This window comes from Macaca mulatta, chromosome 3, assembly GCF_049350105.2.
Source record: "Macaca mulatta isolate MMU2019108-1 chromosome 3, T2T-MMU8v2.0, whole genome shotgun sequence".
Lineage (NCBI taxonomy): Eukaryota > Metazoa > Chordata > Mammalia > Primates > Cercopithecidae > Macaca > Macaca mulatta.
Genome location: NC_133408.1, coordinates 35938838 through 35961622, shown reverse-complemented (window position 1 = coordinate 35961622; position 22785 = coordinate 35938838). Strand labels below are relative to the sequence as shown.

General features: G+C 57.1%; 1 protein-coding gene across 44 annotated transcripts in view; it reads left to right on the top strand.

The window, feature by feature from the left end:
- MAD1L1 (mitotic arrest deficient 1 like 1) overlaps positions 1–22785 on the top strand; it is a 423997-nt gene that overhangs the window by 239753 nt on the left and 161459 nt on the right. For 30 of the 44 annotated variants that reach the window (XM_077995973.1, XM_015133164.3, XM_015133165.3 and 27 more), the window contains one exon: positions 19247–19335. In XM_077995973.1, the coding sequence (XP_077852099.1) occupies positions 19247–19335 (89 nt within the window). Of the gene's footprint in view, positions 1–70; positions 142–10135; positions 13956–19246; positions 19369–22785 lie in introns of those variants that run through there. The other 14 variants (XM_077995957.1, XM_077995967.1, XM_077995955.1 and 11 more) reach the window with 3 other exon arrangements.

The following is a 22785-nucleotide window of genomic DNA, read 5'->3' as shown; positions in this document are numbered from 1 at the left end:
TGTGAGCTTTCACTGCTGAGGGAATTTGCAGGGGAACGCATCATAACTGTATTGTTTAATGGCAGGTCTGAGACTCCGTTTCCATTCCTCTGCCTTCATCTGAGACGGCTCAGGGCAGGCCTGAAAGATGCTCCTGCTTCAGTGAGTGGGTTAGGGGGCTCTGTGGACTGTGGGGTCTGGTGTCCAGTGAGTGGGTTGGGGGGCTCTGTGGACTGTGGGGTCTGGTGTCCAGTGAGTGGGTTGGGGGGCTCTGTGGACTGTGGGGTCTGGTGTCCATCAGTGAGTGGGTTGGGGGGCTCTGTGGACTGTGGGGTCTGGTGTCCATCAGTGAGTGGGTTGGGGGGCTCTGTGGACTGTGGGGTCTGGTGTCCATCAGTGAGTGGGTTGGGGGGCTCTGTGGACTGTGGGGTCTGGTGTCCATCAGTGAGTGGGTTGGGGGGCTCTGTGGACTGTGGGGTCTGGTGTCCATCAGTGAGTGGGTTGGGGGGCTCTGTGGACTGTGGGGTCTGGTGTCCAGTGAGTGGGTTGGGGGGCTCTGTGGACTGTGGGGTCTGGTGTCCAGTGAGTGGGTTGGGGGGCTCTGTGGACTGTGGGGTCTGGTGTCCATCAGTGAGTGGGTTGGGGGGCTCTGTGGACTGTGGGGTCTGGTGTCCAGTGAGTGGGTTGGGGGGCTCTGTGGACTGTGGGGTCTGGTGTCCAGTGAGTGGGTTGGGGGGCTCTGTGGACTGTGGGGTCTGGTGTCCATCAGTGAGTGGGTTGGGGGGCTCTGTGGACTGTGGGGTCTGGTGTCCATCAGTGAGTGGGTTGGGGGGCTCTGTGGACTGTGGGGTCTGGTGTCCATCAGTGAGTGGGTTGGGGGGCTCTGTGGACTGTGGGGTCTGGTGTCCATCAGTGAGTGGGTTGGGGGGCTCTGTGGACTGTGGGGTCTGGTGTCCATCAGTGAGTGGGTTGGGGGGCTCTGTGGACTGTGGGGTCTGGTGTCCAGTGAGTGGGTTGGGGGGCTCTGTGGACTGTGGGGTCTGGTGTCCAGTGAGTGGGTTGGGGGGCTCTGTGGACTGTGGGGTCTGGTGTCCATCAGTGAGTGGGTTGGGGGGCTCTGTGGACTGTGGGGTCTGGTGTCCAGTGAGTGGGTTGGGGGGCTCTGTGGACTGTGGGGTCTGGTGTCCAGTGAGTGGGTTGGGGGGCTCTGTGGACTGTGGGGTCTGGTGTCCATCAGTGAGTGGGTTGGGGGGCTCTGTGGACTGTGGGGTCTGGTGTCCATCAGTGAGTGGGTTGGGGGGCTCTGTGGACTGTGGGGTCTGGTGTCCATCAGTGAGTGGGTTGGGGGGCTCTGTGGACTGTGGGGTCTGGTGTCCATCAGTGAGTGGGTTGGGGGGCTCTGTGGACTGTGGGGTCTGGTGTCCATCAGTGAGTGGGTTGGGGGGCTCTGTGGACTGTGGGGTCTGGTGTCCAGTGAGTGGGTTGGGGGGCTCTGTGGACTGTGGGGTCTGGTGTCCATCAGTGAGTGGGTTGGGGGGCTCTGTGGACTGTGGGGTCTGGTGTCCATCAGTGAGTGGGTTGGGGGGCTCTGTGGACTGTGGGGTCTGGTGTCCATCAGTGAGTGGGTTGGGGGGCTCTGTGGACTGTGGGGTCTGGTGTCCATCAGTGAGTGGGTTGGGGGGCTCTGTGGACTGTGGGGTCTGGTGCCTGGCAGTGAGCGGGGTTGGGGGGCTCTGGACTGTGGGGTCTGGTGTCTGGCAGTGAGCGGGGTTAGGGGGCTCTGTGGACTTGGGGTCTGGTTCCCCTGAGTGCAGGTGTTCAGGAAGGATGACAGGGCCCTCTTCCGCCTGTGTGGGGGGTTGGCAGGGGGTTGGTGGGGGGCGCGCCCAGGGCCTTCCTCTGTCGGTGCTTCCTTCTCAGTGACTGAGCTTTCTGGACGCTTCAGTGAGGTCCCTTTTCCTGTTGCCTCTGGAGCAGCCTGGGGTGGGGTGGGTGCTGTTTGAGGAGGGATGCTCCCATCTGAAGATGCCCTGTGGAGACCCTGGTGTTCTGTGTATCATGACGCCAGCTGCCTCACTGTTGGCCTGAATTGAAACGCGCCCGGAGGCCACGCTTCCGCGTGTGCAGGAGGCCAGGAGGGTTAGAAATGGAGTTGTCTGAGCGCAGGCCAAGCCCTCAGCATTATGGCTGAGCCATCTGCCTGGCGCCCACAGCTGCTCTGGAGCGTGGACTCCCCACATCCAACAGAGGCATGGATGCCTCGGAGCTGGCACCTTGGCCCGGGTGTTGGCCCTTCTCCAGCTGCACCTTGGCCCGGGCGCCGGCCCTTCTCCGGCTGCAGGTGGTTTTGGAGGAACCGCTCACTCCAGGCCTCTTTCGTGGGGAGGGAGCTGGAAACGGGTCTTGGGCCTTCGGGCGGGGTGGGTGTGGCCGCCTCTGGAGTGCTGGCTTCCCTGGATCTCTGGGTCTGGTCAGGGGACTGTGAGGAGCACTTGGTGCAGCGCTGGGCTGGAGGTTTGGCTGCTTTTCAACCTGTGTTTTTTCTTTTTTAGCCCATAGAGTTTCTGTTCCTTATTCATTGTACACAGCAGTGTTTAAGCTCTAATGCCTGGGCCCCAAGCTGTAGCATTGGACTTCGAATTTGGTGGTGGGAGGATTGCCCCCAAGCAGGATCGTGATTTTACCCCTCCCCGGGTTGAGCTCCTGTTCCTGGCCCCCATCCTTTGTTTGGAGCCATAGGCCCTCCAGATGGGCTCCCGAGGGATGAGAGGAGGAGTCTCGTTGGCTCTGTGCCCCTCTTGCCATGCAGAGCCCTTCAGAGGAGGTACTGGGGAGAGCAGTGCCAGGCAAGGGGGCCACAGGCACCGTGGTTGGCGCTGGCCCCTGCCAGGCATGCCTGAATGCCAGTGGCCTCCCTCCCCTGCCCCCCACCACCTCACTGGGCTGTGCAGCCCTGGGCTCCAGGTCGCCCCTTCTCCATGTGACCCGGAGCCCTCACTGTCCTGGCTTCTTCCCCGGGGATTATAGGTGCAGGCGCATGGTCCTGTCTGAAGGGGTCTCTGGGCTGTGGGACAGCCTGACTCCCTTTTCATTTTGTGGTGGAGGAACCAGAGCGGGAGCTCGCCCTGAGCTGGGATGGCTGGAGTCACCCCTGGTTCTAGCTCTGAGGCCCCTCCCACCCAGTTCCCTGTGACTGGCTTGGCAGTGGTTGCTGTCTGGGGAAGGGGCTCCCCTGTTCCTGGAAAGGCTGGGGCCTAGGTGGTCTGCACCCTCAGGGCTTGTGTGGAGAAGCCATATTCCAGGCAGGGCTGACTGCGTCGCTCACGCCTTCTGTCCACAATGGTCTGGGACGTGGCCCTGGTACCCGTCCTGTCTCCCAGCCTGCAGCTCCTTTACCCACTATTTTCCAACCCAAAGTCATTTTGTTATTTAGGAAAGGAGAAAAGAGAGAAAAAAGAAAAAGTTAAATCTTCAGTTAATTGCCAGTGACAAGACAAAGGTACTCTGACTTTCTTATTAATTAGCAAACCCGTACTAATTAGTAAGCATAAGTACAATTCATGGTTTCTTCTTTAAATGCAATTAATATCGCAGGGAGAGATTTCTTGGGCCATCCTTGTATCATTAGCAAACCCCTCTCATTAGCTAGGCCCGCAGTGGCTGGAGATAGGAGGCTTTTGATTACAGCTATAAAAAGTCCTCTAATATTTTATATACTTTGGGGAGTGGGGAGTGAAGATTTATTTTCTGATTTAGAGGGAATTATGCTGCTCTCAACTCTGATTAAGCAGCATCTTCCTTGATTCCTGATTTCCCTTTGTGGCCCCTCTCATCCTGCTCCTTGCTCCCAGGGGCACCCTGTGCCGAGTCTGCCCCACCAAGGGCCGTGGCTACCACAGCACTGAGGCCCAGCCAGGCCGCTTCCCATCCCCCACCCTTCTTTGTCCATCTCTGAAATGGGCAGGGTGTTGAGGCCCCCTCTGAGTTGGGCCTAGCAGCAAGTGCTTTACAGACGGATTCTGAAATCTGGCGACTATGAGCAGGGCAGGTCCCGTGGGCCCCATGGAGAAGCCCTAGGCTCTCTGGGGTCTCCCGTGCAGGAGCTTGTGGTCCGTGTGGCTCTCAGAGCCTCTGGCTTCTCATGGGACGGTGAGGACACCGGCAAAGCTTGCCCTGAAGAGACTCCCAGTGAGGCCTGTGTGTAGCCTGTAGGGCCATGCACACCTAAGGACTGTATGTAGACCCTGGGGGGCACCCTGCCTGCCCAGGAGCCATGTGTAGACCCGGGGGGACCCTGCACACCCAGGAGCCGTGTGTAGATCCAGGGAGACCCTGCATGCCCGAGGGCTGTATGTAGACCCTGGGGGGGACCCTGCCTGCCCAGGAGCCGTGTGTAGACCTGGGGGGACCCTGCACACCCAGGAGTCGTGTGTAGACCCGGGGGGACCCTGCACACCCAGGAGTTGTGTGTAGACCCGGGGGTACCCTGCACACCCAGGAGCCGTGTGTAGACCCGGGGGGACCCTGCACACCCAGGAGCCGTGTGTAGACCCGGGGGGGACCCTGCACACCCAGGAGTTGTGTGTAGACCCGGGGGGACCCTGCACACCCAGGAGCCGTGTGTAGACCCGGGGGGACCCTGCACACCCAGGAGTCGTGCGTAGACCCGGGGGGGGGACCCTGCACACCCAGGAGTTGTGCGTAGACCCGGGGGGGGACCCTGCACACCCAGGAGCCGTGCGTAGACCCGGCGGGGACCCTGCACACCCAGGAGCCGTGTGTAGACCTGCAGGGCCCCACAAGCATGGGAGACGTGGTTGGTGCCTCTGTCCTCACTGGTGCTGATACTGAGGATCGACCAGACAGCTGTGAGCCCCTCCTCAGTGCCAGTCCTCGTGGCTGTGCCCTGCCCAGAATCTGTCTAGTCACATCCACCAGCATGGCCAGTGCCTCCAGATGAGTGATCATGAGAGCCTCCTGGTTTGGTAACTGACAGTGCCTCATTTCACCTTCTGGATCCATCCTGCTGCACGACTGAGCCCTACTTCTGACCGGAGTGCTTCGTGTGTGGGGCATGCTGCAGGGGCTCGCTGCTGGTACTGGGGTTCTGTGTGGCTGGTGGCAGCCTCCTGATTCCTGGCAGAACGTTCAGTTAACACTGCACCAGCATGTGTGTCCCCACGTGCCCTGGTGTGCAGGTGTCCTGAGCTTGGAGAGGCTCTTTGGGGCCAGGGATGTGTCTGGGGCAGGTCTGGGGAATGGCTCAAAGTCTGAGACTGTGTCCTCAGCTGACTCTCCTCCCCTCCAGCCCTGGAGGCGGCCTCTCCTGGGCCCCCGCCTGCGGCTCCTGCGCCCACCCTTCTCTCCCACACAGGCCGGGACCCTCCCTCCCCTCCTGGGGCTCCTGCGCCCACCCTTGCGTCCCACACAACTGGTCCCTTCCCGCAGCCACACCTGTCGCCTCTCTTGCTGTGTGGCCACCAGCAGGTGCTTCACTGCCTGTTCCTTAGGGTGGAGAGAGGAAGGGGGAGCCTCCCTGGAGTCTCACAAAGCTAAGTGAGTTCACGTGCTGGAAAGATCCAGGCTGTTCTGGGAAGCGATTCTGGGTGAGAACAGGGGCCTGATCTTCCTCAGCAGCCCCGGGGCTGGTTCCAGGCTCGCTGCCCATTGGTCAGCTCAGGTTTCCCTGCTCCAGCCTCATCCTCAGTGCGTGCCCCGAGGCTCCTCCACAGAGCGGAAGGAATCGCTGGCCCACAGCAAGTGTCACGTGGAGCAACCTTTGCTCTAAATGCCTCTTGCATTCAGGCACTTGCTGAGCGCCTCTTCCAGGCCGTTGTCTGAGGGAACAGAGACCCTGTGGCTGCGCATCTGTCTATTCAGCTGCCCTCACGAGAGCACCACAGACCGGGCTGCTTAAAGTAGCAGATGTTGGCTGGGCGCAGTGGCTCTCGCCTGTAATCCCAGCACTTTGGGAGGTGGAGGCGGGTGGATCTCTTGAGCTCAGGAGTTCAAGACTGGCCTGGGCAACAGAGTGAGACCTCGTCTCTATTTAAAAAATAAATACAATAAAACAAAACCCCAGCAGATGTTTGTTGCTCACAGTTCTGGAGGCTGGAAGTCCAGGATCGGGAACTGACCAGTCTGGTGTCTGCTGAGGCTGCCTGGTTCCAGATGGCGCCCTCTCACTGTGTCCTCCCACGGTGGGAGGCACGAGGGAGCTCTGGGGTCCCTTTTATGAGGGTGCCAGTCCCCTCCCTGAGGCTCTGCCCCATGGCCTCCTCACCTCCCCTGGGCTCCCTCCTAGGATTTCAGCATGGGAGCGGGAGCACACAGTCTGTGCACGGGCCCACCTCCTTCCTGCTGTGTGAGACCCAGTGGGCACTCCCTGCCCTGCCCCATCCTCCTACTGGGTGGTCTCTGCCTGGTCCCTCAGTGCCTGATAGGCCTGCCCTGCCCACAGTGACGTCCCCGCCCTCTGAGCGCATCTTCTCACGCCCTTTCAAACAGTCTCTGTGCTACTCCTGCTCCGAGGACGTCTTTTCAGTCTAGCGGAGCCTCAGGATCCCTGGGAACCGAGCTGGACCGCTGCCGCTGCCCCTGCATCGCAGACATGCTCTTCCCTCCCTGCCCACACGGGGCCCGCACCCTCACCATCGCCGCCATCACTGTGCTGCCCTGGGCGTGGCGGTGGCACATGCGAAGCCAGTGTGCGCTGGTGCTCACCGTGTCACGTGGGCACACTTGTTGTTTACACAGATTCTCCCACTGCGACCCTGGCAGCAAACCCACAAGCTGGTTGTGGCCCCAGATGCTCAGACAAGGAACAGGTGCAGCCAGGATGAGTGACCTGCCCGTGTTCGAACCGGCAGTGGCAGAGTGTGCTCCAGGGTTCACACCCAGGCAGGCTGACCCCAGACCCTGTGGCCAGTGCGATTGCAGGGGGCTTCCTCGTATCAGGCCGTCTGTGAAATCCACCAGGGCGGGACCCCAGGGCTTTCTGGGGCTCCAGCACTAGCCCAGGGCCAGGCATTCAGCTGGGGTTTTAAAGCATCTGCTGAGGGCTGAGCAGGGACAGGTGGGACGGGGACGCTTCGTCTTCCCTCTGTCCCCTTTCCCAGTGTGAGCACCCAGCCTTTTCAGTTTTTCCCAGTTTCCAAAGATCTTATGAGAAGATGCTGGTGATTTAATGTCATTACCTTGCAAGGATCATCGCATTTTAGGAACAGTAGGCTGAGAAGATGTGTTCTTAGCCCAGAAAATAGATTTCTCAGGCATAATGTCAGGGCCTTGGTTGTAGAGGATTTGGATCCCTGCTTCTCCTCCAAAAAACCAGAAGAAAATCTCAGTGCAGAGGGAACGTGTAAGCTTGTTTTCTGTCTGGGCCAGTGCCACAGTGTGTGAGCTAGCAGAGCCTCAGAGTGTGTCTGATACGTCGTGACCTCTGTGTTATTTTCTCTTTCAGAATTATCTTAGAGATTCTCCAAGGTTTTTTCCAGTAAACTTCAGAGGGAGCTTGCCAAGGTTCTGCCAGTCCTCTTGGATGGCCTTGGTCTGCGGACTGACATGGAAAGGCAAGCTCGCCGCAGTGCAGATCCCCCAGAAGCCTTCTCCCCTCCCTGCACTGTGGGTCCTGCCCACTGCTTACTAGGGTTATTCCTGGGTGGTTTAGAATCCCAATCACTTACATGTTGCTGCTGGCTGCACACTTGCCACGTGACCCATGGGGGCCTCTTTTGGGCGTTGGGAGTGGGGATGAGGAGAAGGTGGGCACTTCAGACTCAGAGCAGTGAAGTCCCCCGTGCATTCCACTTCACGAAACTTAGAAAGATTTAGTCTACAATAACCACAAGAAAGGAAATTGGTTCATTTATCTTGAAAAATTATGGGAGTAATTCCGTATAGGGGAAACATCTTACCCTCATCCTAAGTATGAAGCATTTTCCTGTGATTTAAACTTCTCGTGTCTCCGCAGTGGCCCTTTCTGGCTTAGCTTTTTCTCAGCTACAAGTATCTTCCATAAGCTGATGCCCTTTGGGCCTCAGGCCCACGGTGGTGTCACCTGCCCCGCCCCTGCCGCCTGCCTCCCTGACGTGGAGCCCATGCCCTCCTCTCCTCTGCCTGTTCTGGAGACACTGGGACTTTCCCTTGAACTGGGCCGCCTGGGGGCTTGTTTTTGCCTGTGATGCAGCCAGCAGCTCTGGCAGACAGCCTTCCCCAAGCTCCCCCAGCAGAGTTAACTTCCACAGTGAGAGGCTTCACAGGGACAGGAGATGGCCTCAGATGTCCTACAAAGGCAGATGTAGGATTGGAGCTGATAGGAGGGAAGGAGGCCCTTTCTATAGGGAGAGCGTTCAAATTCAGGCTTTTTTCTAAGCAGGGGCTCTTTATCCAGCATCCCGGGGCAGGAACTCAGTTCTCCATGAAGCCCTTGCAGCTGCATACGCATTTCTGTTACATGGATGCGTTTTTCTCCAGAGAGCAGTTGCCATCTTCAAAAGGTTTCTGACACTTGTGCCTCCTTCCCAGTGTTAACAACTGCCCTGTTGAGGAGGCAGCCTCAGTGATCCCAGCGAAGGTTCTAGAGCCCTTGGAAGCCACATGCACAGACACCACCCATCTGGCTTCCCAACACTCCTCTGTGAGTGTAAACAGAGCAGGGTATCCAGCTTGGCAGTCAAGAGCAGTGGGGCTCTGGTGGGACAGGTGCTCAGGTGCCCAGTGGTGCTTGTGAGGCCAGCAGTGGTGGCCCAGGGCACACCGCAGCCCTGGTGGTGAGGCCCCGGTTCCTCCGAGTACAGCTGCTCTGCCTCTGCAGTGGCTTGGTCCTGGGGGCGCTGCCTGAGGAGTCATCCTGAGAAATGATGGTGGCCTCTGGCAAACATTCGGCTGGGACATGCCCGCCGGCTGGGCTGCTTTTTTCTGAGGAGAAAGCATTTCCCAGCTAGGGCACCCAGCTGTGCTCACGAGGAAATGGCTGGATGAGCAACAGGGCTGCCCGTGGCCTGTAGTGCCTGTGTCTCCTCCAGGCTGGAAAGGAAACTAGGGAGTGGACTCCACTTAAGATCCCCCCAGGCCTCCTCAGGAAGCCGCGCCACTCCAGAAGCCGTCCCGGTGCCGGAGGGTGCAGAGCTGACCAGAAAGTTGGCCTCTGACCCAGATGCCCAGCTCTGACCTCAGCACCCTCTCATTTCTTGGAGACCCGGGGCCTCTGCCCGAATCAGCCCCGGGAGCCCTGGGATGCAGGCCCTCACCTCGCAGCCAGAACTCTGTGAGGCTCTGGGCCTCAGCCTCACTACCACAGGGGGTAAGGGGTGCAGCTGAGACTCAGGGATGCCATATGAATGGGCGATGAGGCGGCGCGGGTGCCTGTGTGTGTGGATGCCCTCACTCTGGCACTCAGCAGTAGCCTTGTGAATTAGAATTGCGGTTGGGTCAGTTACCCAGCTTCTCCTCTTGTTGTTAGTTTGTGGCATTAGGGAAGGCCCCTGGGAGCACACCCTGCATATTCCCAAATTAAACCAAATGCAAGGTCTCTTCCTAAAGGCTATGCTGCACTAGTGAGTTTGCTACAAGGACTATTAGCATTAATGTTGCATGCAGGTTGGGGCTGTGAGTGGATCTGGCAGGCCAGACCTGCCCTCCAGGAGGGACGGACCTTGTAGGCAGAGGGACACGGGGCCCGTCGGACTACACTGAGGCCGGGCCATGCCGAAGCCAGGCCACGCTGAGGCTGGTCCGTGCTGAAGCCAGCCTGTGCTAAGGCTGCTCCACACTGAGGCTGCTCCACACTGAGGCTGGTCCACACTGAGGCTGCTGCACACTGAGGCTGCTCCACACTGAGGCTGGTCCACACTGAGGCTGCTCCACACTGAGGCTGGTCCACACTGAGGCTGCTGCACACTGAGGCTGCTCCACACTGAGGCTGCTCCACACTGAGGCTGGTCCACACTGAGGCTGCTCCACACTGAGGCTGGTCCACACTGAGGCTGCTGCACACTGAGGCTGCTCCACACTGAGGCTGTTCCACACTGAGGCTGCTCCACACTGAGGCTGCTCCACACTGAGGCTGCTCCACACTGAGGCTGGAGCTGCTGCCAGGATGTCTGTACTTGCGCTCAGGCTGCTCTCCTAGGGTCCCCACTCCTGTTCCAGGTTGGGTCTGGGCAGCGCACATGCTGCTGTGCAAGCTCCGTCTTCCAGGGTGAGGTGGCTTCCACCCTGAGGGCTCCCAGCCCATGCCCGGCTTTTTGCTCCCCTCTCCCTGTTGGCCTCACCTGAAATCAACAGGTTGCTTCGTCTCAGTCAAACATACAGTTGAATTCCGTAAATGAGACCAAAATCTGTTTCTGTGAGATAAAATTGACAAGTCTCTAGCCAGACTAATCATAAGTAAGAGGACACAGATGAACACTCTTGGGCGTGAGAGAAGTGACCCTGGTGCCTGCCGTTTTCCATGTTTCAGTAGAGCCGTCCTGGCGGGTGTGAAGTGGCTCCTGTGGGCTTCGTTTGCCTTCCCCTGAGGCCGGTGGTCCCGAGCTGCTCACTCTGCGCTTATTGGCCCCACGTTTGTTTTCTCTGGAGAAGCGTCTGTCCCATCCAGTGCCTGCTTTGTAAATGGGTTTTGTTGGTTAGTGGTGAGAGTCTTCATGTGTTCTAGATACTAGACCCTTCTCAGGTACATGATATGAGAGGCCCCTGTGGGGCAGCCCAGGAAGGGCTCTCAGTCTTGCTGGGCATCAGGGCCTTGTCAGGGAGGAGATGGCCATCTGTGGGCCTTGGAAAGGGGCATAGAGGGGCCAGGCACACATGGCCCTGCCTCCTGCAGCCTGGTGCGGGCACAGGGGGTGGCCAGAGAGAACCATTTCCACAGACAGGCTCAGTGCTAGGACTGCCCGGAGCACACTCAGGGCCCCTGGAAGGCAGCCCTGGCTGGGAATCCCGTCGTCCAGGCTCTTGCCGTGGGATCATGGCCCTTCCCAAGAAGTCTGCCTGTGGCGCTGTCCTCCCCAGCCACGCTGTGCGCCTGGGCCACCCTGGAGTGTGGCCAGGTCCTCCGGAGAGTCCATCAGGGACTGGCCCGTGGCGCTGCCCTCTGCAGCCACACTGTGTGCCTGGGCCACCCTGGAGTCTGGCCGGGTCCTCCGGAGAGTCCGTCAGGGACTGTGCCACCACTTCACAGCCACCACAACACAGGCATGAGGGAGTAAACGCAGAAAACAAGGTTTTAGGTACCGAGCGCTCTGTGCCTGGGCCAGGCCCAGAGTAGCATCCTGTCCCCAAGCCTGGCTATGGAGGGCTTCCCTGCCCTGTCGCTGCACTGGTGGGGCCCTGATCTGTCTGTGCCTAAAGTGTGGTAGGCTGGGCGCTCCACAAAGTGGCTGGGCCTCAGGTCCCTGTGGTGGGGACAGCCGGGCTGCTGTGTGCCGCCTGAATGGGGGACGGCCGGGCTGCTGTGTGCCGCCTGATCGGGGGACGGCCGGGCTGCTGTGTGCAAAGCCTGAATAGTGGACGGCCAGGCTGCTGTGTGCAAAGCCTGAATAGTGGACGGCTGGGCTGCTCTGTGCCGCCAGAACGGGGGACGGCTGGGCTGCTGTGTGCCGCCTGATCGGGGGATGGCCGGGCTGCTGTGTGCAAAGCCTGAATAGTGGACGGCCAGGCTGCTGTGTGCGCCGCCCGATGCAGGGGCAGAGTTGCCCCTGGGAGGTGTGAGAGGTGAGTCTTGCTCTGTGACCTTTGGATGAATAATGAACGGGCTCTCCCCCATGTTGGGAAGCGTTTAGCAGGGCCCTCTCCTTGTCCCCAGTGCCCTCTTCCTGGATCCCACCTTCCTGCCTGCGCTTCCGCACACTGCTCCGTCTGCCTGCTACTCCTTTCCTTCTGGGTCTCCCCGCCCTCATGGGCCTTCTGCCGCTCCTTGCCTCTCGTGGGCCTGCCCCGGCTACGAGTATGCATTCTACAGGTCCTCAGTGAGGCTGCCTCCGAGGGGCCTGCCTGACTTCCTGCCAGCTCAGCCTCCTCCCTAGGCTGTAGGCTGCCCTGGAGGTCGGAGCTTCAGACCTGGTCCCGTGCCCGGGAGCCCAGGTTTCCCACCTGGGGACAGGTGGTGGTATCCCCGTCGTCACGGCGAGGGCTGGAGGCACAGGTGCCCGTGAGTGACCTGCTGCTGCCCTGGGCCTGCGCCCTGCCAGTGGGTCCCACAGGTCCTCACTAGGAGCCCTCTGCACCCTCCCCTCTCGGCTGCCGGGTCCCCAGGAGAAAAGATGTGGAGCCGGGGCTGCTGGGCGGCCATGGCCCTGCCATGTGGGCCTGATGGCCGGGCAAGGGAGCTGCAGTTGGTGCCAAGAGCACCCCGGGACCATCCTCACGTTTGCTCTTCCCCACCTGCCTCTTTCCCCACTCCCCAGTGGCTTTCCTGCTTGTAACTACTGATATGTCTACACAGCTTCTCAAATCGGTGGACAGTAGAGCCGACTGTAGGTCTTGTCTGCTCAGCATGGGCAGCTCCCTCTGCCTCATCCCGGCTGCTTCGACCCACCCCAGTGCCTCCCCATTCCACGCTCGGCCGCACACACACTGGACATGCCCGGGAAGTGGCCATCGCTGCATCCGTGCCCATCGTCCACCCACCCGTGTGCCCCCCAAGCACCGACTGTGTGCCAGGTTCTGTGCTGGCAACGGGGCCCTACATGGTTGCCATGTCTCCTCCAGGGAACGCCCCATCCAGTGGGGAGGAGAGTCATGTGCCCAGTCACTGTGTGGTGTGGTGGAGTAGCGGGCGCGGCCACAGAGGAGTTGGAGTGGGCACTTCTGGCTGGCAGGGGAGGGGTGAGGGAGCTACCAGGACAGATTGTGGGGAAGGTGGCATTTCAGTTGGATCTCAATGGCGGATGGGAGCGGGGGTGTAGGTGGAAGGTGACCTGTGGACTTGGGTTGTGGGTCTGCCCCTCTGTGGCTGTTGTCCTGTGCCATGGGCCTGGAGGGGGATGTGGCAGCGAGAGCCGGCCTGGTGGGGAGGTGCAGGGTGGGTGGAGGACCTGCAGCATGGCTGGGGGTGTCGGGCACATGCTCGAGGGGCAGGCATTGGCTGCTGTGAGAATATAGTTGGGAGCTTAGTTGTGAGTCTAAGGTTACACATTAAAATAAAAGGGCTTGATTTTTGCTCTGAACATTGTGGCATACATCAGCATTTCCCCGTTGTTTCCTGGAAATCATCCACAAATAACAAGAAGCATGAAAACCAAAATGGCACTTAAATTTTGACAAAACAGAAATGCAGCTGCAAACCAAGCCCCAGGCGGAGGCAGGCAGCCCATGGCACAGGAGAGTGCAGTGAGCAGACATATCCCCGGGGAAGCCTGGGGCAGTGTCGGTGGAGAGAGTTCCGTGAGGGAGCCACCGAGTAGAACTCCCTTGCTGGCAGGAGCCCTTATGAGAGGCAGTGCCTGACCCTGGCTTCGCGGTGGTGGGGCCAGGAGGCAGCTGGAACAGGGGTCCCTGGACTGGCGCATGGTCCCAAGCCGCAGGAGAGGTTGGTGCTGAGCTGAGGGGTCACACAAGTGCATCTCATGTGCTTGAAGCCGCATCTGTGGCAGAGAGAACATTTGCTCTTAGGAAAACTCACAGCGTCCTTTCTTTCCTGCCAGAGGGAGCTACTGGGGGCTGATTGGACTCACAGCAGAACTGTCACTGGATTTCAGATAAAAGGAAGCAGGCCTGTCCTTCCCCACTGTGAACCTGTGCACAGAGCCGGATTCAATAAAACTCATCTTCAGCAGTGAGCAGTAAAGGTCACTGCATGCATTTGTGTAAGAGCAAAGGAGAAAAAGAAGAAAAACAAGTGGCAGAAAAAGTTTCACAGAAAAACGGTGGACACTGAGCAGATGAAAATTGTATCCAGACATTTTGCCAAGAAATAAGTTAACGAGGTGTTAGAGTCTGTGAAGCTTGGTGGAACGCATATGCTCCAAGAAGAGACAGTGAGGCCGGGGGGTGCGTGAGACGGAACCCGGAGGGTCTCGGGGCGGGAGACGGGGCAGCACGGGAAGGAAGGTGACCAGATGCACAGGGAGGCGAATCATGGGAAAAACTACGTAAAGAACCCGCAGCACGAGTTCCATCTCTTGAACTGGAAGATGAAGTGAATGTGGAAGCTGGGAAATGTAACTGCTACATGTCATATATTCAAAAAGAAGTGTCAGGATGGCAGAGGGAGGAGAGAACATGAGGATGGCGTCCTCGCCGTTGAGAGCCGAAGATGCAAACACACCATCTAAAGGTAGTATCAGGTGCGGAGAGTGGATGGAGCTGCATGTTCGGCTCCCTAGAGCACCAGGCGCAGTAGACTGGTCTATCCCAAGAGAGTGACTGTGAGGGCCTGGCTCCTGGCCATGGAGCCGGGATCCCGTGGTCTGCATCTGCGCACAGCAGACCTGAAAGAGCCCGTGCTGTGCCCAGTCCAGTTCTGCAGGCGTGAGAACCGGCAGAGCCTGTGGTGGAAACCCCAGTCCCAGGCAGAAAACAGGAGCTGCCCCGCTAAGGCCGCCAGGCAGGCAGGGGAGGAACGCTGGCCTCCTCCAGTTTTCATTCCATTCAGGCCTCAAGGGGTTGGAGGAGGCCTGCCCATGGTGCAGCGGGCAGTCTGCTGAGTCCCTGATTCAAATGCTGATCTCTTCCACAAACCCTCCCAGACACACCCAGAAAGAGTTTTGATCTGAATACCCCAGGTCCTGTCCAGTGGCCACATGGAATGAACCGTCACAGACTGTATAAACAGTGAGGGTGATATATCTGACTAGTTAGGCACTGAACATAGGAGATACAGTAGGTACTGTCTAGTGGGAAAGTATAGGTGTGAAACAAAACTGAATTATAAAAGCAACCAGGGTAAAACACGCACACTTTTCTAAGCCTCGAGAGAATTACACGCAAAAAAGTAAACTAGATTAAAAAGGCCACAGAATGACGTAGATGTAAAAGCTCTGAAATCGAAAGCATAACAACATAATACAACAGAAATAGACACAAATCAAGTTATAGATGGACTAAACTCTCCTATTAAAAGGAAAGGACTTCCTGATTGGATTGCAAAGCAAAACCAAACGTTGGAAAATACGGGAAGCAAAGGCATCCTGGTGACATGAACCTGGAAAGCAGGAGCTGTGATCTCGATGCAGTGTGAGTTCAGGCCGGAAGCCGCTTGGAAACAAAGATGGGCGCTTTTCACAGCGAGGTGCAGGTGGGTTAGCCAAATAACGTGTCACCGCTGTTGGGAAAAGCAGAAATGAGAGATTCACGGGGAAATTGTCAGAGACGCCCGTAGCAGAATTTATGTCCTCATCTGCGATATATCAAGTGGGCAAAGAATAATGGAAAAAACAGAAAAATATAGATGTGCGTAAAACCCAGATCCCCAAAATTAGAGAATATACTCATGTTAAAGGAGCGCATAGAAAACAACATTCACAAAGATTAATTGTGTCTTCGGTAATAGAGAAAGCCTTTGTAAATTAAAATAAGTAGAACTAATACAACTTCTTGTGATTGCAGTGTAATGTGAAATCAAGAACAAAATCGGGGAAAATAAAGCTCCTAACACTTGGAAATTAAAAAACAAAACCCAAACAGATCAAAACACTTTGTCTTAAACAATTCTTGGTTCAAAGAATTACGGTTCAAAAGTGCATAAAATCTAGAAAATAATTGTCATGAAAACACTTCTCATCAGAGCCTGTGGGAACCATCTAAATTCACAAGTTTGAATATTTATATCATTCAGCAAGCAAGCTTGTAAATATATGGATGAGACCTTCAACCCAAGAAGTCAGAGAACAAAAGGAAAATAAACCTTATTGAAACGAAAAGGTAGGAATTTGTAAAGATCAAAGCAGAAGTTAACAGGAAAGTGAAAAATGGTAGAAATAATAAATAAGTCCAAATACCTGTTATTTGAAATAAAACCAATAAAACATGAATTATTCACAGTTCTAATAAAAAATTGATAGAAAGTATCACCATCCAAAATAAGAAACAAGACGAATTACCCGAGCTATTGACTGAAGAGGAGCTTGCCAGAGCGTTCGGGCATGCTGAGAATTCTGTGTCCTGACCTGGATGGTGGATACGAAGGTGTAGACGTGTGTAAAAAGCCATCAAGCTGTGCACATAAGATTGAGCACTTTACTGCGTGTAAATTATATATACCTCGATGGGAAAGAAAATAAAAGCAAAAATTAAAAAATTGAAAAGAATTATGAGTCTTATCTGAATTCTATAAAAAGAATTATGAATTATATCTCAATTCTATTTTAATAATAATCTGTAGGAAATGAATAACTTTTTAGGGGAATGTTATCTATCAATCCCAACTCCAGAAGAGAGAGAAATTTTAAACAGACCAATTATTGTAGAAAACCGTTGTCCCAACGTTGCCATGGCTGCTCTCCCCCACCGCAAAAGGAAAGAAACAGAAAATGCATCAGGCCAAGCCAGTTTCATGGGAAAATTCTACCAGGTTTGTGAAGTGCAGATACTTTGAACACTGTGTAAACCAGTTCAGACTGTGGGAAAAGGAGGGGAAGGCATTCTGGAAGTGAGTGTTGTATTGACACCAACAACTGTAAAGGCCTTACAAGCCTGTGTGTGTATGCATGTGGGCGTGCGTGTGCATGTCTGGGTGGGCGTGTGGGCGTGCGTGTGCACGTCTGGGTGGGCGTGTGTGCGTGTGTGTGCATGCACACACATGCATGCATCAGTGTCAGTGTTAACATGTCAGGAGTGAAACTCAGCAGGTTGAAATACACCATATGTAGTAGGGTTTATTCCAGGACCAGCCTGTCAGCTTGATTTTAAGGTATCAATTTATAAAACACCCTCTTCATATTTGCTGAAAAGGCATTTGACCAAATCCAACATTCAGCCTTGATTAAAAACTCTTAATAAAATAGGAATATATGGGTAATTTCTCAGCATGATAGGAAATACCTATTTGAAGCAAAAGATGACATGCTGTAAATGAGAAAGTGCTGGCTTCGGCTCCAGTGAAGCCACAGGCCACCTAAGGATGTCCAGTATCACAACTGCGATTTAGTATTATTCTGGAGACACTAGTCATCCAAAGTAGACAAGCGAAAGAAACCCAAGGTTTCCATATTGCGAAGGAGGAGGAAAATTGGAAAATTGTCCCTCTTTGCTGCTGATAAGATTGTGTGTCAAGAGAATCAACTGAGAACTGCTGCTGTCGATCGGAATTTAGCCAAGGGGGCGGGAAACAAAAATTTAAAATCACGTATACAAAGATAAGTTAGAAAGTAGAAGAAAAGGCCAGGCGCGGCGACTCACACCTGTAATCCCAGCACTTTGGGAGGCTGAGGCAGGTGGATCACTTGCGGTCAGGAGTTCAGAACCAGCCTCACCAACATGGTGAAACCCCATCTCTACTAAAAATACAAAAATTAGCCGGGTGTGGTGGCATGCACCTGTAATCCCAGCAACTTGGGAGGCTGAGGCAGGAGAATTGCTTGAACCCAGGAGCTGCAGTGAGCCGAGATGACACCACTGCGCTGGAGCCTGGGCGACAGAGCGACTCTGTCTCAAAATATATATATACACACACGTATATATATTTATATGTATATATATAGTGAAAAAAGCAAAGTACCAAATAAAGTGTAGAACATCTTACCATTTTTATTAAAATAAAGTGTGGTGGGAGGAAGAACATAGACATGTTGCTGGCTTGCACACCAGCAGCCTCTGGAAGGAACATATGCTCAAACCTCAGAACGTTGGTTGGCTGAGAGTCAGGGGCCTGGGGTGCTGGGGTTGGAAGTTGGGGAGAGGCTGCTCAGGGCATGGGCTTCTGTGTTTGTTGTCTGAACCGTGGGTCTTTCTTGTTAATGGACATATAATTGTACATATTTATGGGGTACATAGTGATGTTTCAGTACATGTAATGTATGGTGATTAGATCAGGGCAATTAGCATATCCTGCCCCCTTACACGCTGTGCACACACCCCCTCCCCGTGCCCTTTTTCCCAGGCTCCTCTGGCCCCCAGCCCAGGGGGTGTTATCGCCCTCGAATCATCCCACCTGGGTGTCTGGCAGGCTTTGCAGCCCCACTGCTGGGGGCCTCTGGCTGCCCTCGTACCTGCTGGCGCCTCCCTTCCCCTCCCTGAGGCCACACTGCCCTATCTCCTCCTTTCATGGTGGGGTGAGCCAGGCTTTGGAGTGGGTTAGGACTGGCGGGAACAAGGTTCTGACTTGGGCCAGGGGCAGGATTTACCTCCCTGAGCCCATCGGATCCTGTCCGTGAGACACCCCAGGAGTGGTGAGGGGCGTCTCTGGGTGGGCCTCCCTTAGCACCCCCAGAGCCTGGAGCTGGTGCCCACATAGCCACTCAGCCTGCGCCAGCCTGCCTGACCAGGCCCCATCTGTGCCCTGCTCTTCCTTGAACCTGCAGTCGGTTCTGGCTCCTGGCCTCCCCACCGTCTGCTGCCCCCAGCGCCTCCCACCCCAGGTGTTTAGGGGCAGGTTAGAATCCACACTCCTGGCCAGATGTGACAGCTCACACCTGTAATCCCAGCACTTTGGGAGGCCAAGGCGGGTGAATCACCTGAGGTCGGAGTTCGAGACCAGCCTGGGGAACACAATGATACCCCATCTCTACTAAAATACAAAAAATGAGCCAGGCGTGGCAGCATGCACCTGTAGTCCCGGCTACTCGGGAGGCTGAGGCAGAAGAATCGCTTGAACCTGCGAGGTGGAAGTTGCAATGAGCCGAGATTGTGCCACTGCACTCCAGCCTGGGCGACAGAGCGAGACTCCGTCTCTTAAAAAAAAAAAAAAAAAAGAAGAATCCAGGCTCCCTCCAGGGCGATGCAGCATCTCACGCTGTTCTATGGAGGAACTGGAAGTAGCAGAATAAATGACGGCTGGTGGCTGTTAAACCAAACCGACGGCAGCGTTGCAGTGTGCTCTCTCCCCAGCTGTGTGTCCCCTCCCCAGAGACTCTCACATCTGCCCCACACACGCCACCGGGAGCCTATGCATCTGTTGCTACTCAGGAGACACAAGTGAGAGAACTTGAGTTTGCAAAGTTAGAGTGCTGTATGGCCTGGCAGCTTCAGGCTTCCAGGAAAGAGGTCTCCCCCAGCTCCCGGCCCAGGGCGGGGGTGCTGCCAGGGGCGGTCTCAGGGGCCTGGGCGGGGGTTCCCCACACACCTGGGTGCACTTACGTCGGCTAACCCTCTGTCCTTTGCTTTCTCCTAGCTGGAGATGGAGCTGAAGATGCTAAAGTCTCAGTCCAGTTCTGCCGAACAGAGCTTCCTGTTCTCCAGAGAGGAGGTGGACACCCTCAGGTATGTCCCCCAGAGAGGAGCAGACATGCCCAGGTATGTCCCCCAGAGAGGAGCGGACATGCCCATGTGTGTCCCCCAGAGAGGAGCAGACATGCCCAGGTGTGTCCCCCAGAGAGGAGCGGACATGCCCAGGTGTGTCCTGCGGGGGAGGAAGTGGACGTGCCCAGGTGTGTCCTGGGTGGGGGGAGGCGGATGTGCCCAGGTGTGTCCCGCGGGGGAGGAAGTGGACATGGCCAGGTGTGTCCCGCGGGGGAGGAAGTGGACGTGCCCGGGTGTGTCCTGGGTGAGTGAGGCGGATGTGCTCAGGTGTGTCCTGCCGGGGGAGGGGAGGTGGGCACACTCATGGGTGTCCCCCAGGAAGGAAGTGCACATGCTCAGTCATGTCCCCCAGCAGGGAGGTGCGCGAGCTCAGGCGTGTCCCCCAGCGGGGAGGTGCGCGTGCTCAGGCGTGTCCCCCAGCGGGAGGTGCGTGTGCTCAGGTGTGTCCCCCAGGAAGGAAGGGCACATGCTCAGGTGTGTCCCCAGCGGGGAGGTGCGCGTGCTCAGGTGTGCCCTCTCCAGAGGAGGGGAGTGCAGGAGACACGTCGTGGCAGCCTCCTGTCCCCTCTCTCCAGCCTGTGGCCTTCTCTGTGTGCTCCCCCGTTGGTGGCTGGAGTGAAGTCCTGCTCCTCTGCTGCCTTCCTGGAAGGGCTTTTCTGTATAAGTCACATCCCATGCGCGTAGGTTCCTCTCTGCAGGGACGCTCATCTCTGCTGGTGTGGGCCTTCAGCAGCCCTTCTCCAGCCAGCGCTGACAGCGGGGGCCTCTCGGTGTCCCGACGCTCAGAAGGGAGCAGGTCCTCCATCACGGGGTGGTGCTGCAGCCGGGTCCGCAGCCACAGGGGCTGTGTGGCAGTGCTGTGCCGAGACGGCTGCCCCGGAGTGTGGTTCAGAGCAGAGCCCAGGCAGTGCGGCAGCCAGGCGTGTCCAGCAGCCCTCAGGCTGCGCTTCAGACATGCTGCCAGCTCTCTGCCACCGCCCTGTCCTGGGGTGCCCTCACCCCAGCTCCTGCTTGCACACCGCGTCCCTAGACCAGGGTCTGCAGGCCGGGCTGCTTTTCGAGAGCTCTCTTCCTCTCCCCCTGGCTTGTGGACCCGTCAGGATCCTCAGGCAAGAGGTTTCCAGGGAGATGCAGGTGGAGCTCCTGGCTCTGCTTTAGTGACTGTATTGGCACTGCCACTTCCAGTGTGGATTGAACGTGGCTGTGTGGCCACCCGAGTGTCCTGCTAGAATCCACTGTGGGAGGCAGTGACTGTGGGCACAGAGCGGGGTGTCCTGCTAGAATCCACTGTGGGAGGCAGTGACTGTGGGCACAGAGCGGGGTGTCCTGCTAGAATCCACTGTGGCAGGCAGTGACTGTGGGCACAGGGTGGGGTGTCCTGCTAGAACCCACTGTGGGAGGCAGTGACTGTGGGCACAGGGTGGGGTGGCAGGACGCCATGGCTTTCCTGCACTGGCCACTCCTCTGCTCTGAGTGTCTGCAGCAGGCCAGGCCCTGGGCATCCAGGGTTTCTCCTGGTCATCAGAGGAACTGAGAAGAGGGGACTGAGACAGTTCTAGGGGACATCAAATGGCCCTGCAGTGAGATGGGGGTGGCGGTGGGGAGAGGACGCCCTTCCCTGGCCACACAGCTTTGGTGTGTGGGCCCCTGGGCCCCCCGCGGCAGCAGCCTCTGCTTCATCACACCCTGGGGTTCTGGTGTTCACCCGTGGATGGCCCCCTTTCTCAGCGTTGCTGAGAGTAAAGCAGGAAAAGGGATGCCTTCAGTCTGGCCCAGGAAGTGCTCTGCACATGGCAGCTGCGATGCTGACCCAGGCCCAGGAAGTGCTCTGCACATGGCAGCTGCGATGCTGACCCAGGCCCAGGAAGTGCTCTGCACATGGCAGCTGTGATGCCTTTTAGATTCAAGGTTCCTCCAGCATCTCTGAAGCATTCCTCACGCATGGGCTGTGCCGTACACATCGCCCTCTCTGGGACCCGCCGGAGTCTGAGCCGTTTGGTTTCCATCCATTCAGCCGTTCAGTGTTCAGATACTGAGTGTGTGTCGTGGGCGTCTCTAGGGCCGAGCACGAGGCTGATGGAGTGGTGAGTGGGCACTGATGTATTCTCCGTCTTCATCAGCATCTCCTTGTCTTAGAGACCTGGGGGCCATTCTTCACCTAGAGGCTCTGTCGTTACAGCCTGTGAGGTGCACGTGGTCCTGCGACAGTGGGTGTCTCCCCTAGCAAGTACGTCTGCGTGCGGTGTTCGGATTGATGGCGGTGGGGGATGGGGGGCTGTGTGTGAGCGTGGGTGTGGTGTGGGGGGAGCTGGAGACTGGGCGGGGGCCATGGTGAGTGTGCAGTCTCTTTCCTAGGAGCGATGGGAGGCACTGGAGGCCTTCAAGGGGAAGAGTGTGGCTGGAGAAAGCACTGGTTGCCGGGCCTGGGGAGGGGGAGGAGAGTGGCAGAGGGGCAGCCCCGCCACCTGCTCACCAAGCATCAGTGCTGGGAGCCCCTCCGAAGCTGGAGTTGGCTTTTCCTGTGCAGAGGTGAACAACACATGCCTCCCACACACACCCTGACTTGCAGGAGTAGCCCTGCCTGGGGAGAAAGACCCTTGCCACACCGAGCAGCAGGCCTGGGGGCCGCAGAGAGGGGATGGTGTGTAGCGAGACAGAAGGAATGGCTCAGAAGGGAAGCCCAGGCAGGTCAGTAGCTCACCAAGGCCAAGGCTGGATGAGGTGCCGGACAGGCTTCGATGTGTGTCTGCTGTGAGAGGGGGAGCTGGGACCAGCAGCAGAGGCTGCGCCTTGTCATCATGGAGAAGGGCCTCTGCGGGCGCAGGGGGAGAGGCCGTGCATAGCAGCGCGTCGGGAAGTGCTGGGCTGGTGTGGCCAGTGTCTGACCCTGCAAGGTCCTGAATGCCATGCAAGGCAGGGCGGTCTCCAACGCTGTGCTCCAGGCCCCAGGAGCCACGTGGGAGGTGGTGGAATAGGTACTTAAATTTGGGGAGTTGCGTCAGTGGCTTCCAGCATCCGTGGAGGTTGCAGGAAGGTCAGTGTGCCCCGGCCCGTGGCTGCCCACGCAGGAGCGCGCATCGCGCCGCACGGCTCCCCGCTCTCGGAGACGGCGCTCTGCTTTCTGCTGCGCCTTTTGGCACCTAGAGCTTCTCGTTCTGCAGTTGATGGGAGCATGGCCAGGCGGGCGTCAGATTTGTGTGGGCTGATATGCTTGGGGTTTGTTTATTTTCACAATGTAAGAAAAGGCCTTTATCATTGATATCTTTTACATCAAGGTCAAAGCTTGTCGTCCCCACTGTTTTGTTTGGAGAAAGCAGCGATGGAAAGAAGGGCCTCTGTGGCTAACTCATGGGAACTGGGGAGACGCCGGCAGGTCGCCCTCAGCTCTCAGCACGGCCTTCTCCCAGGAGC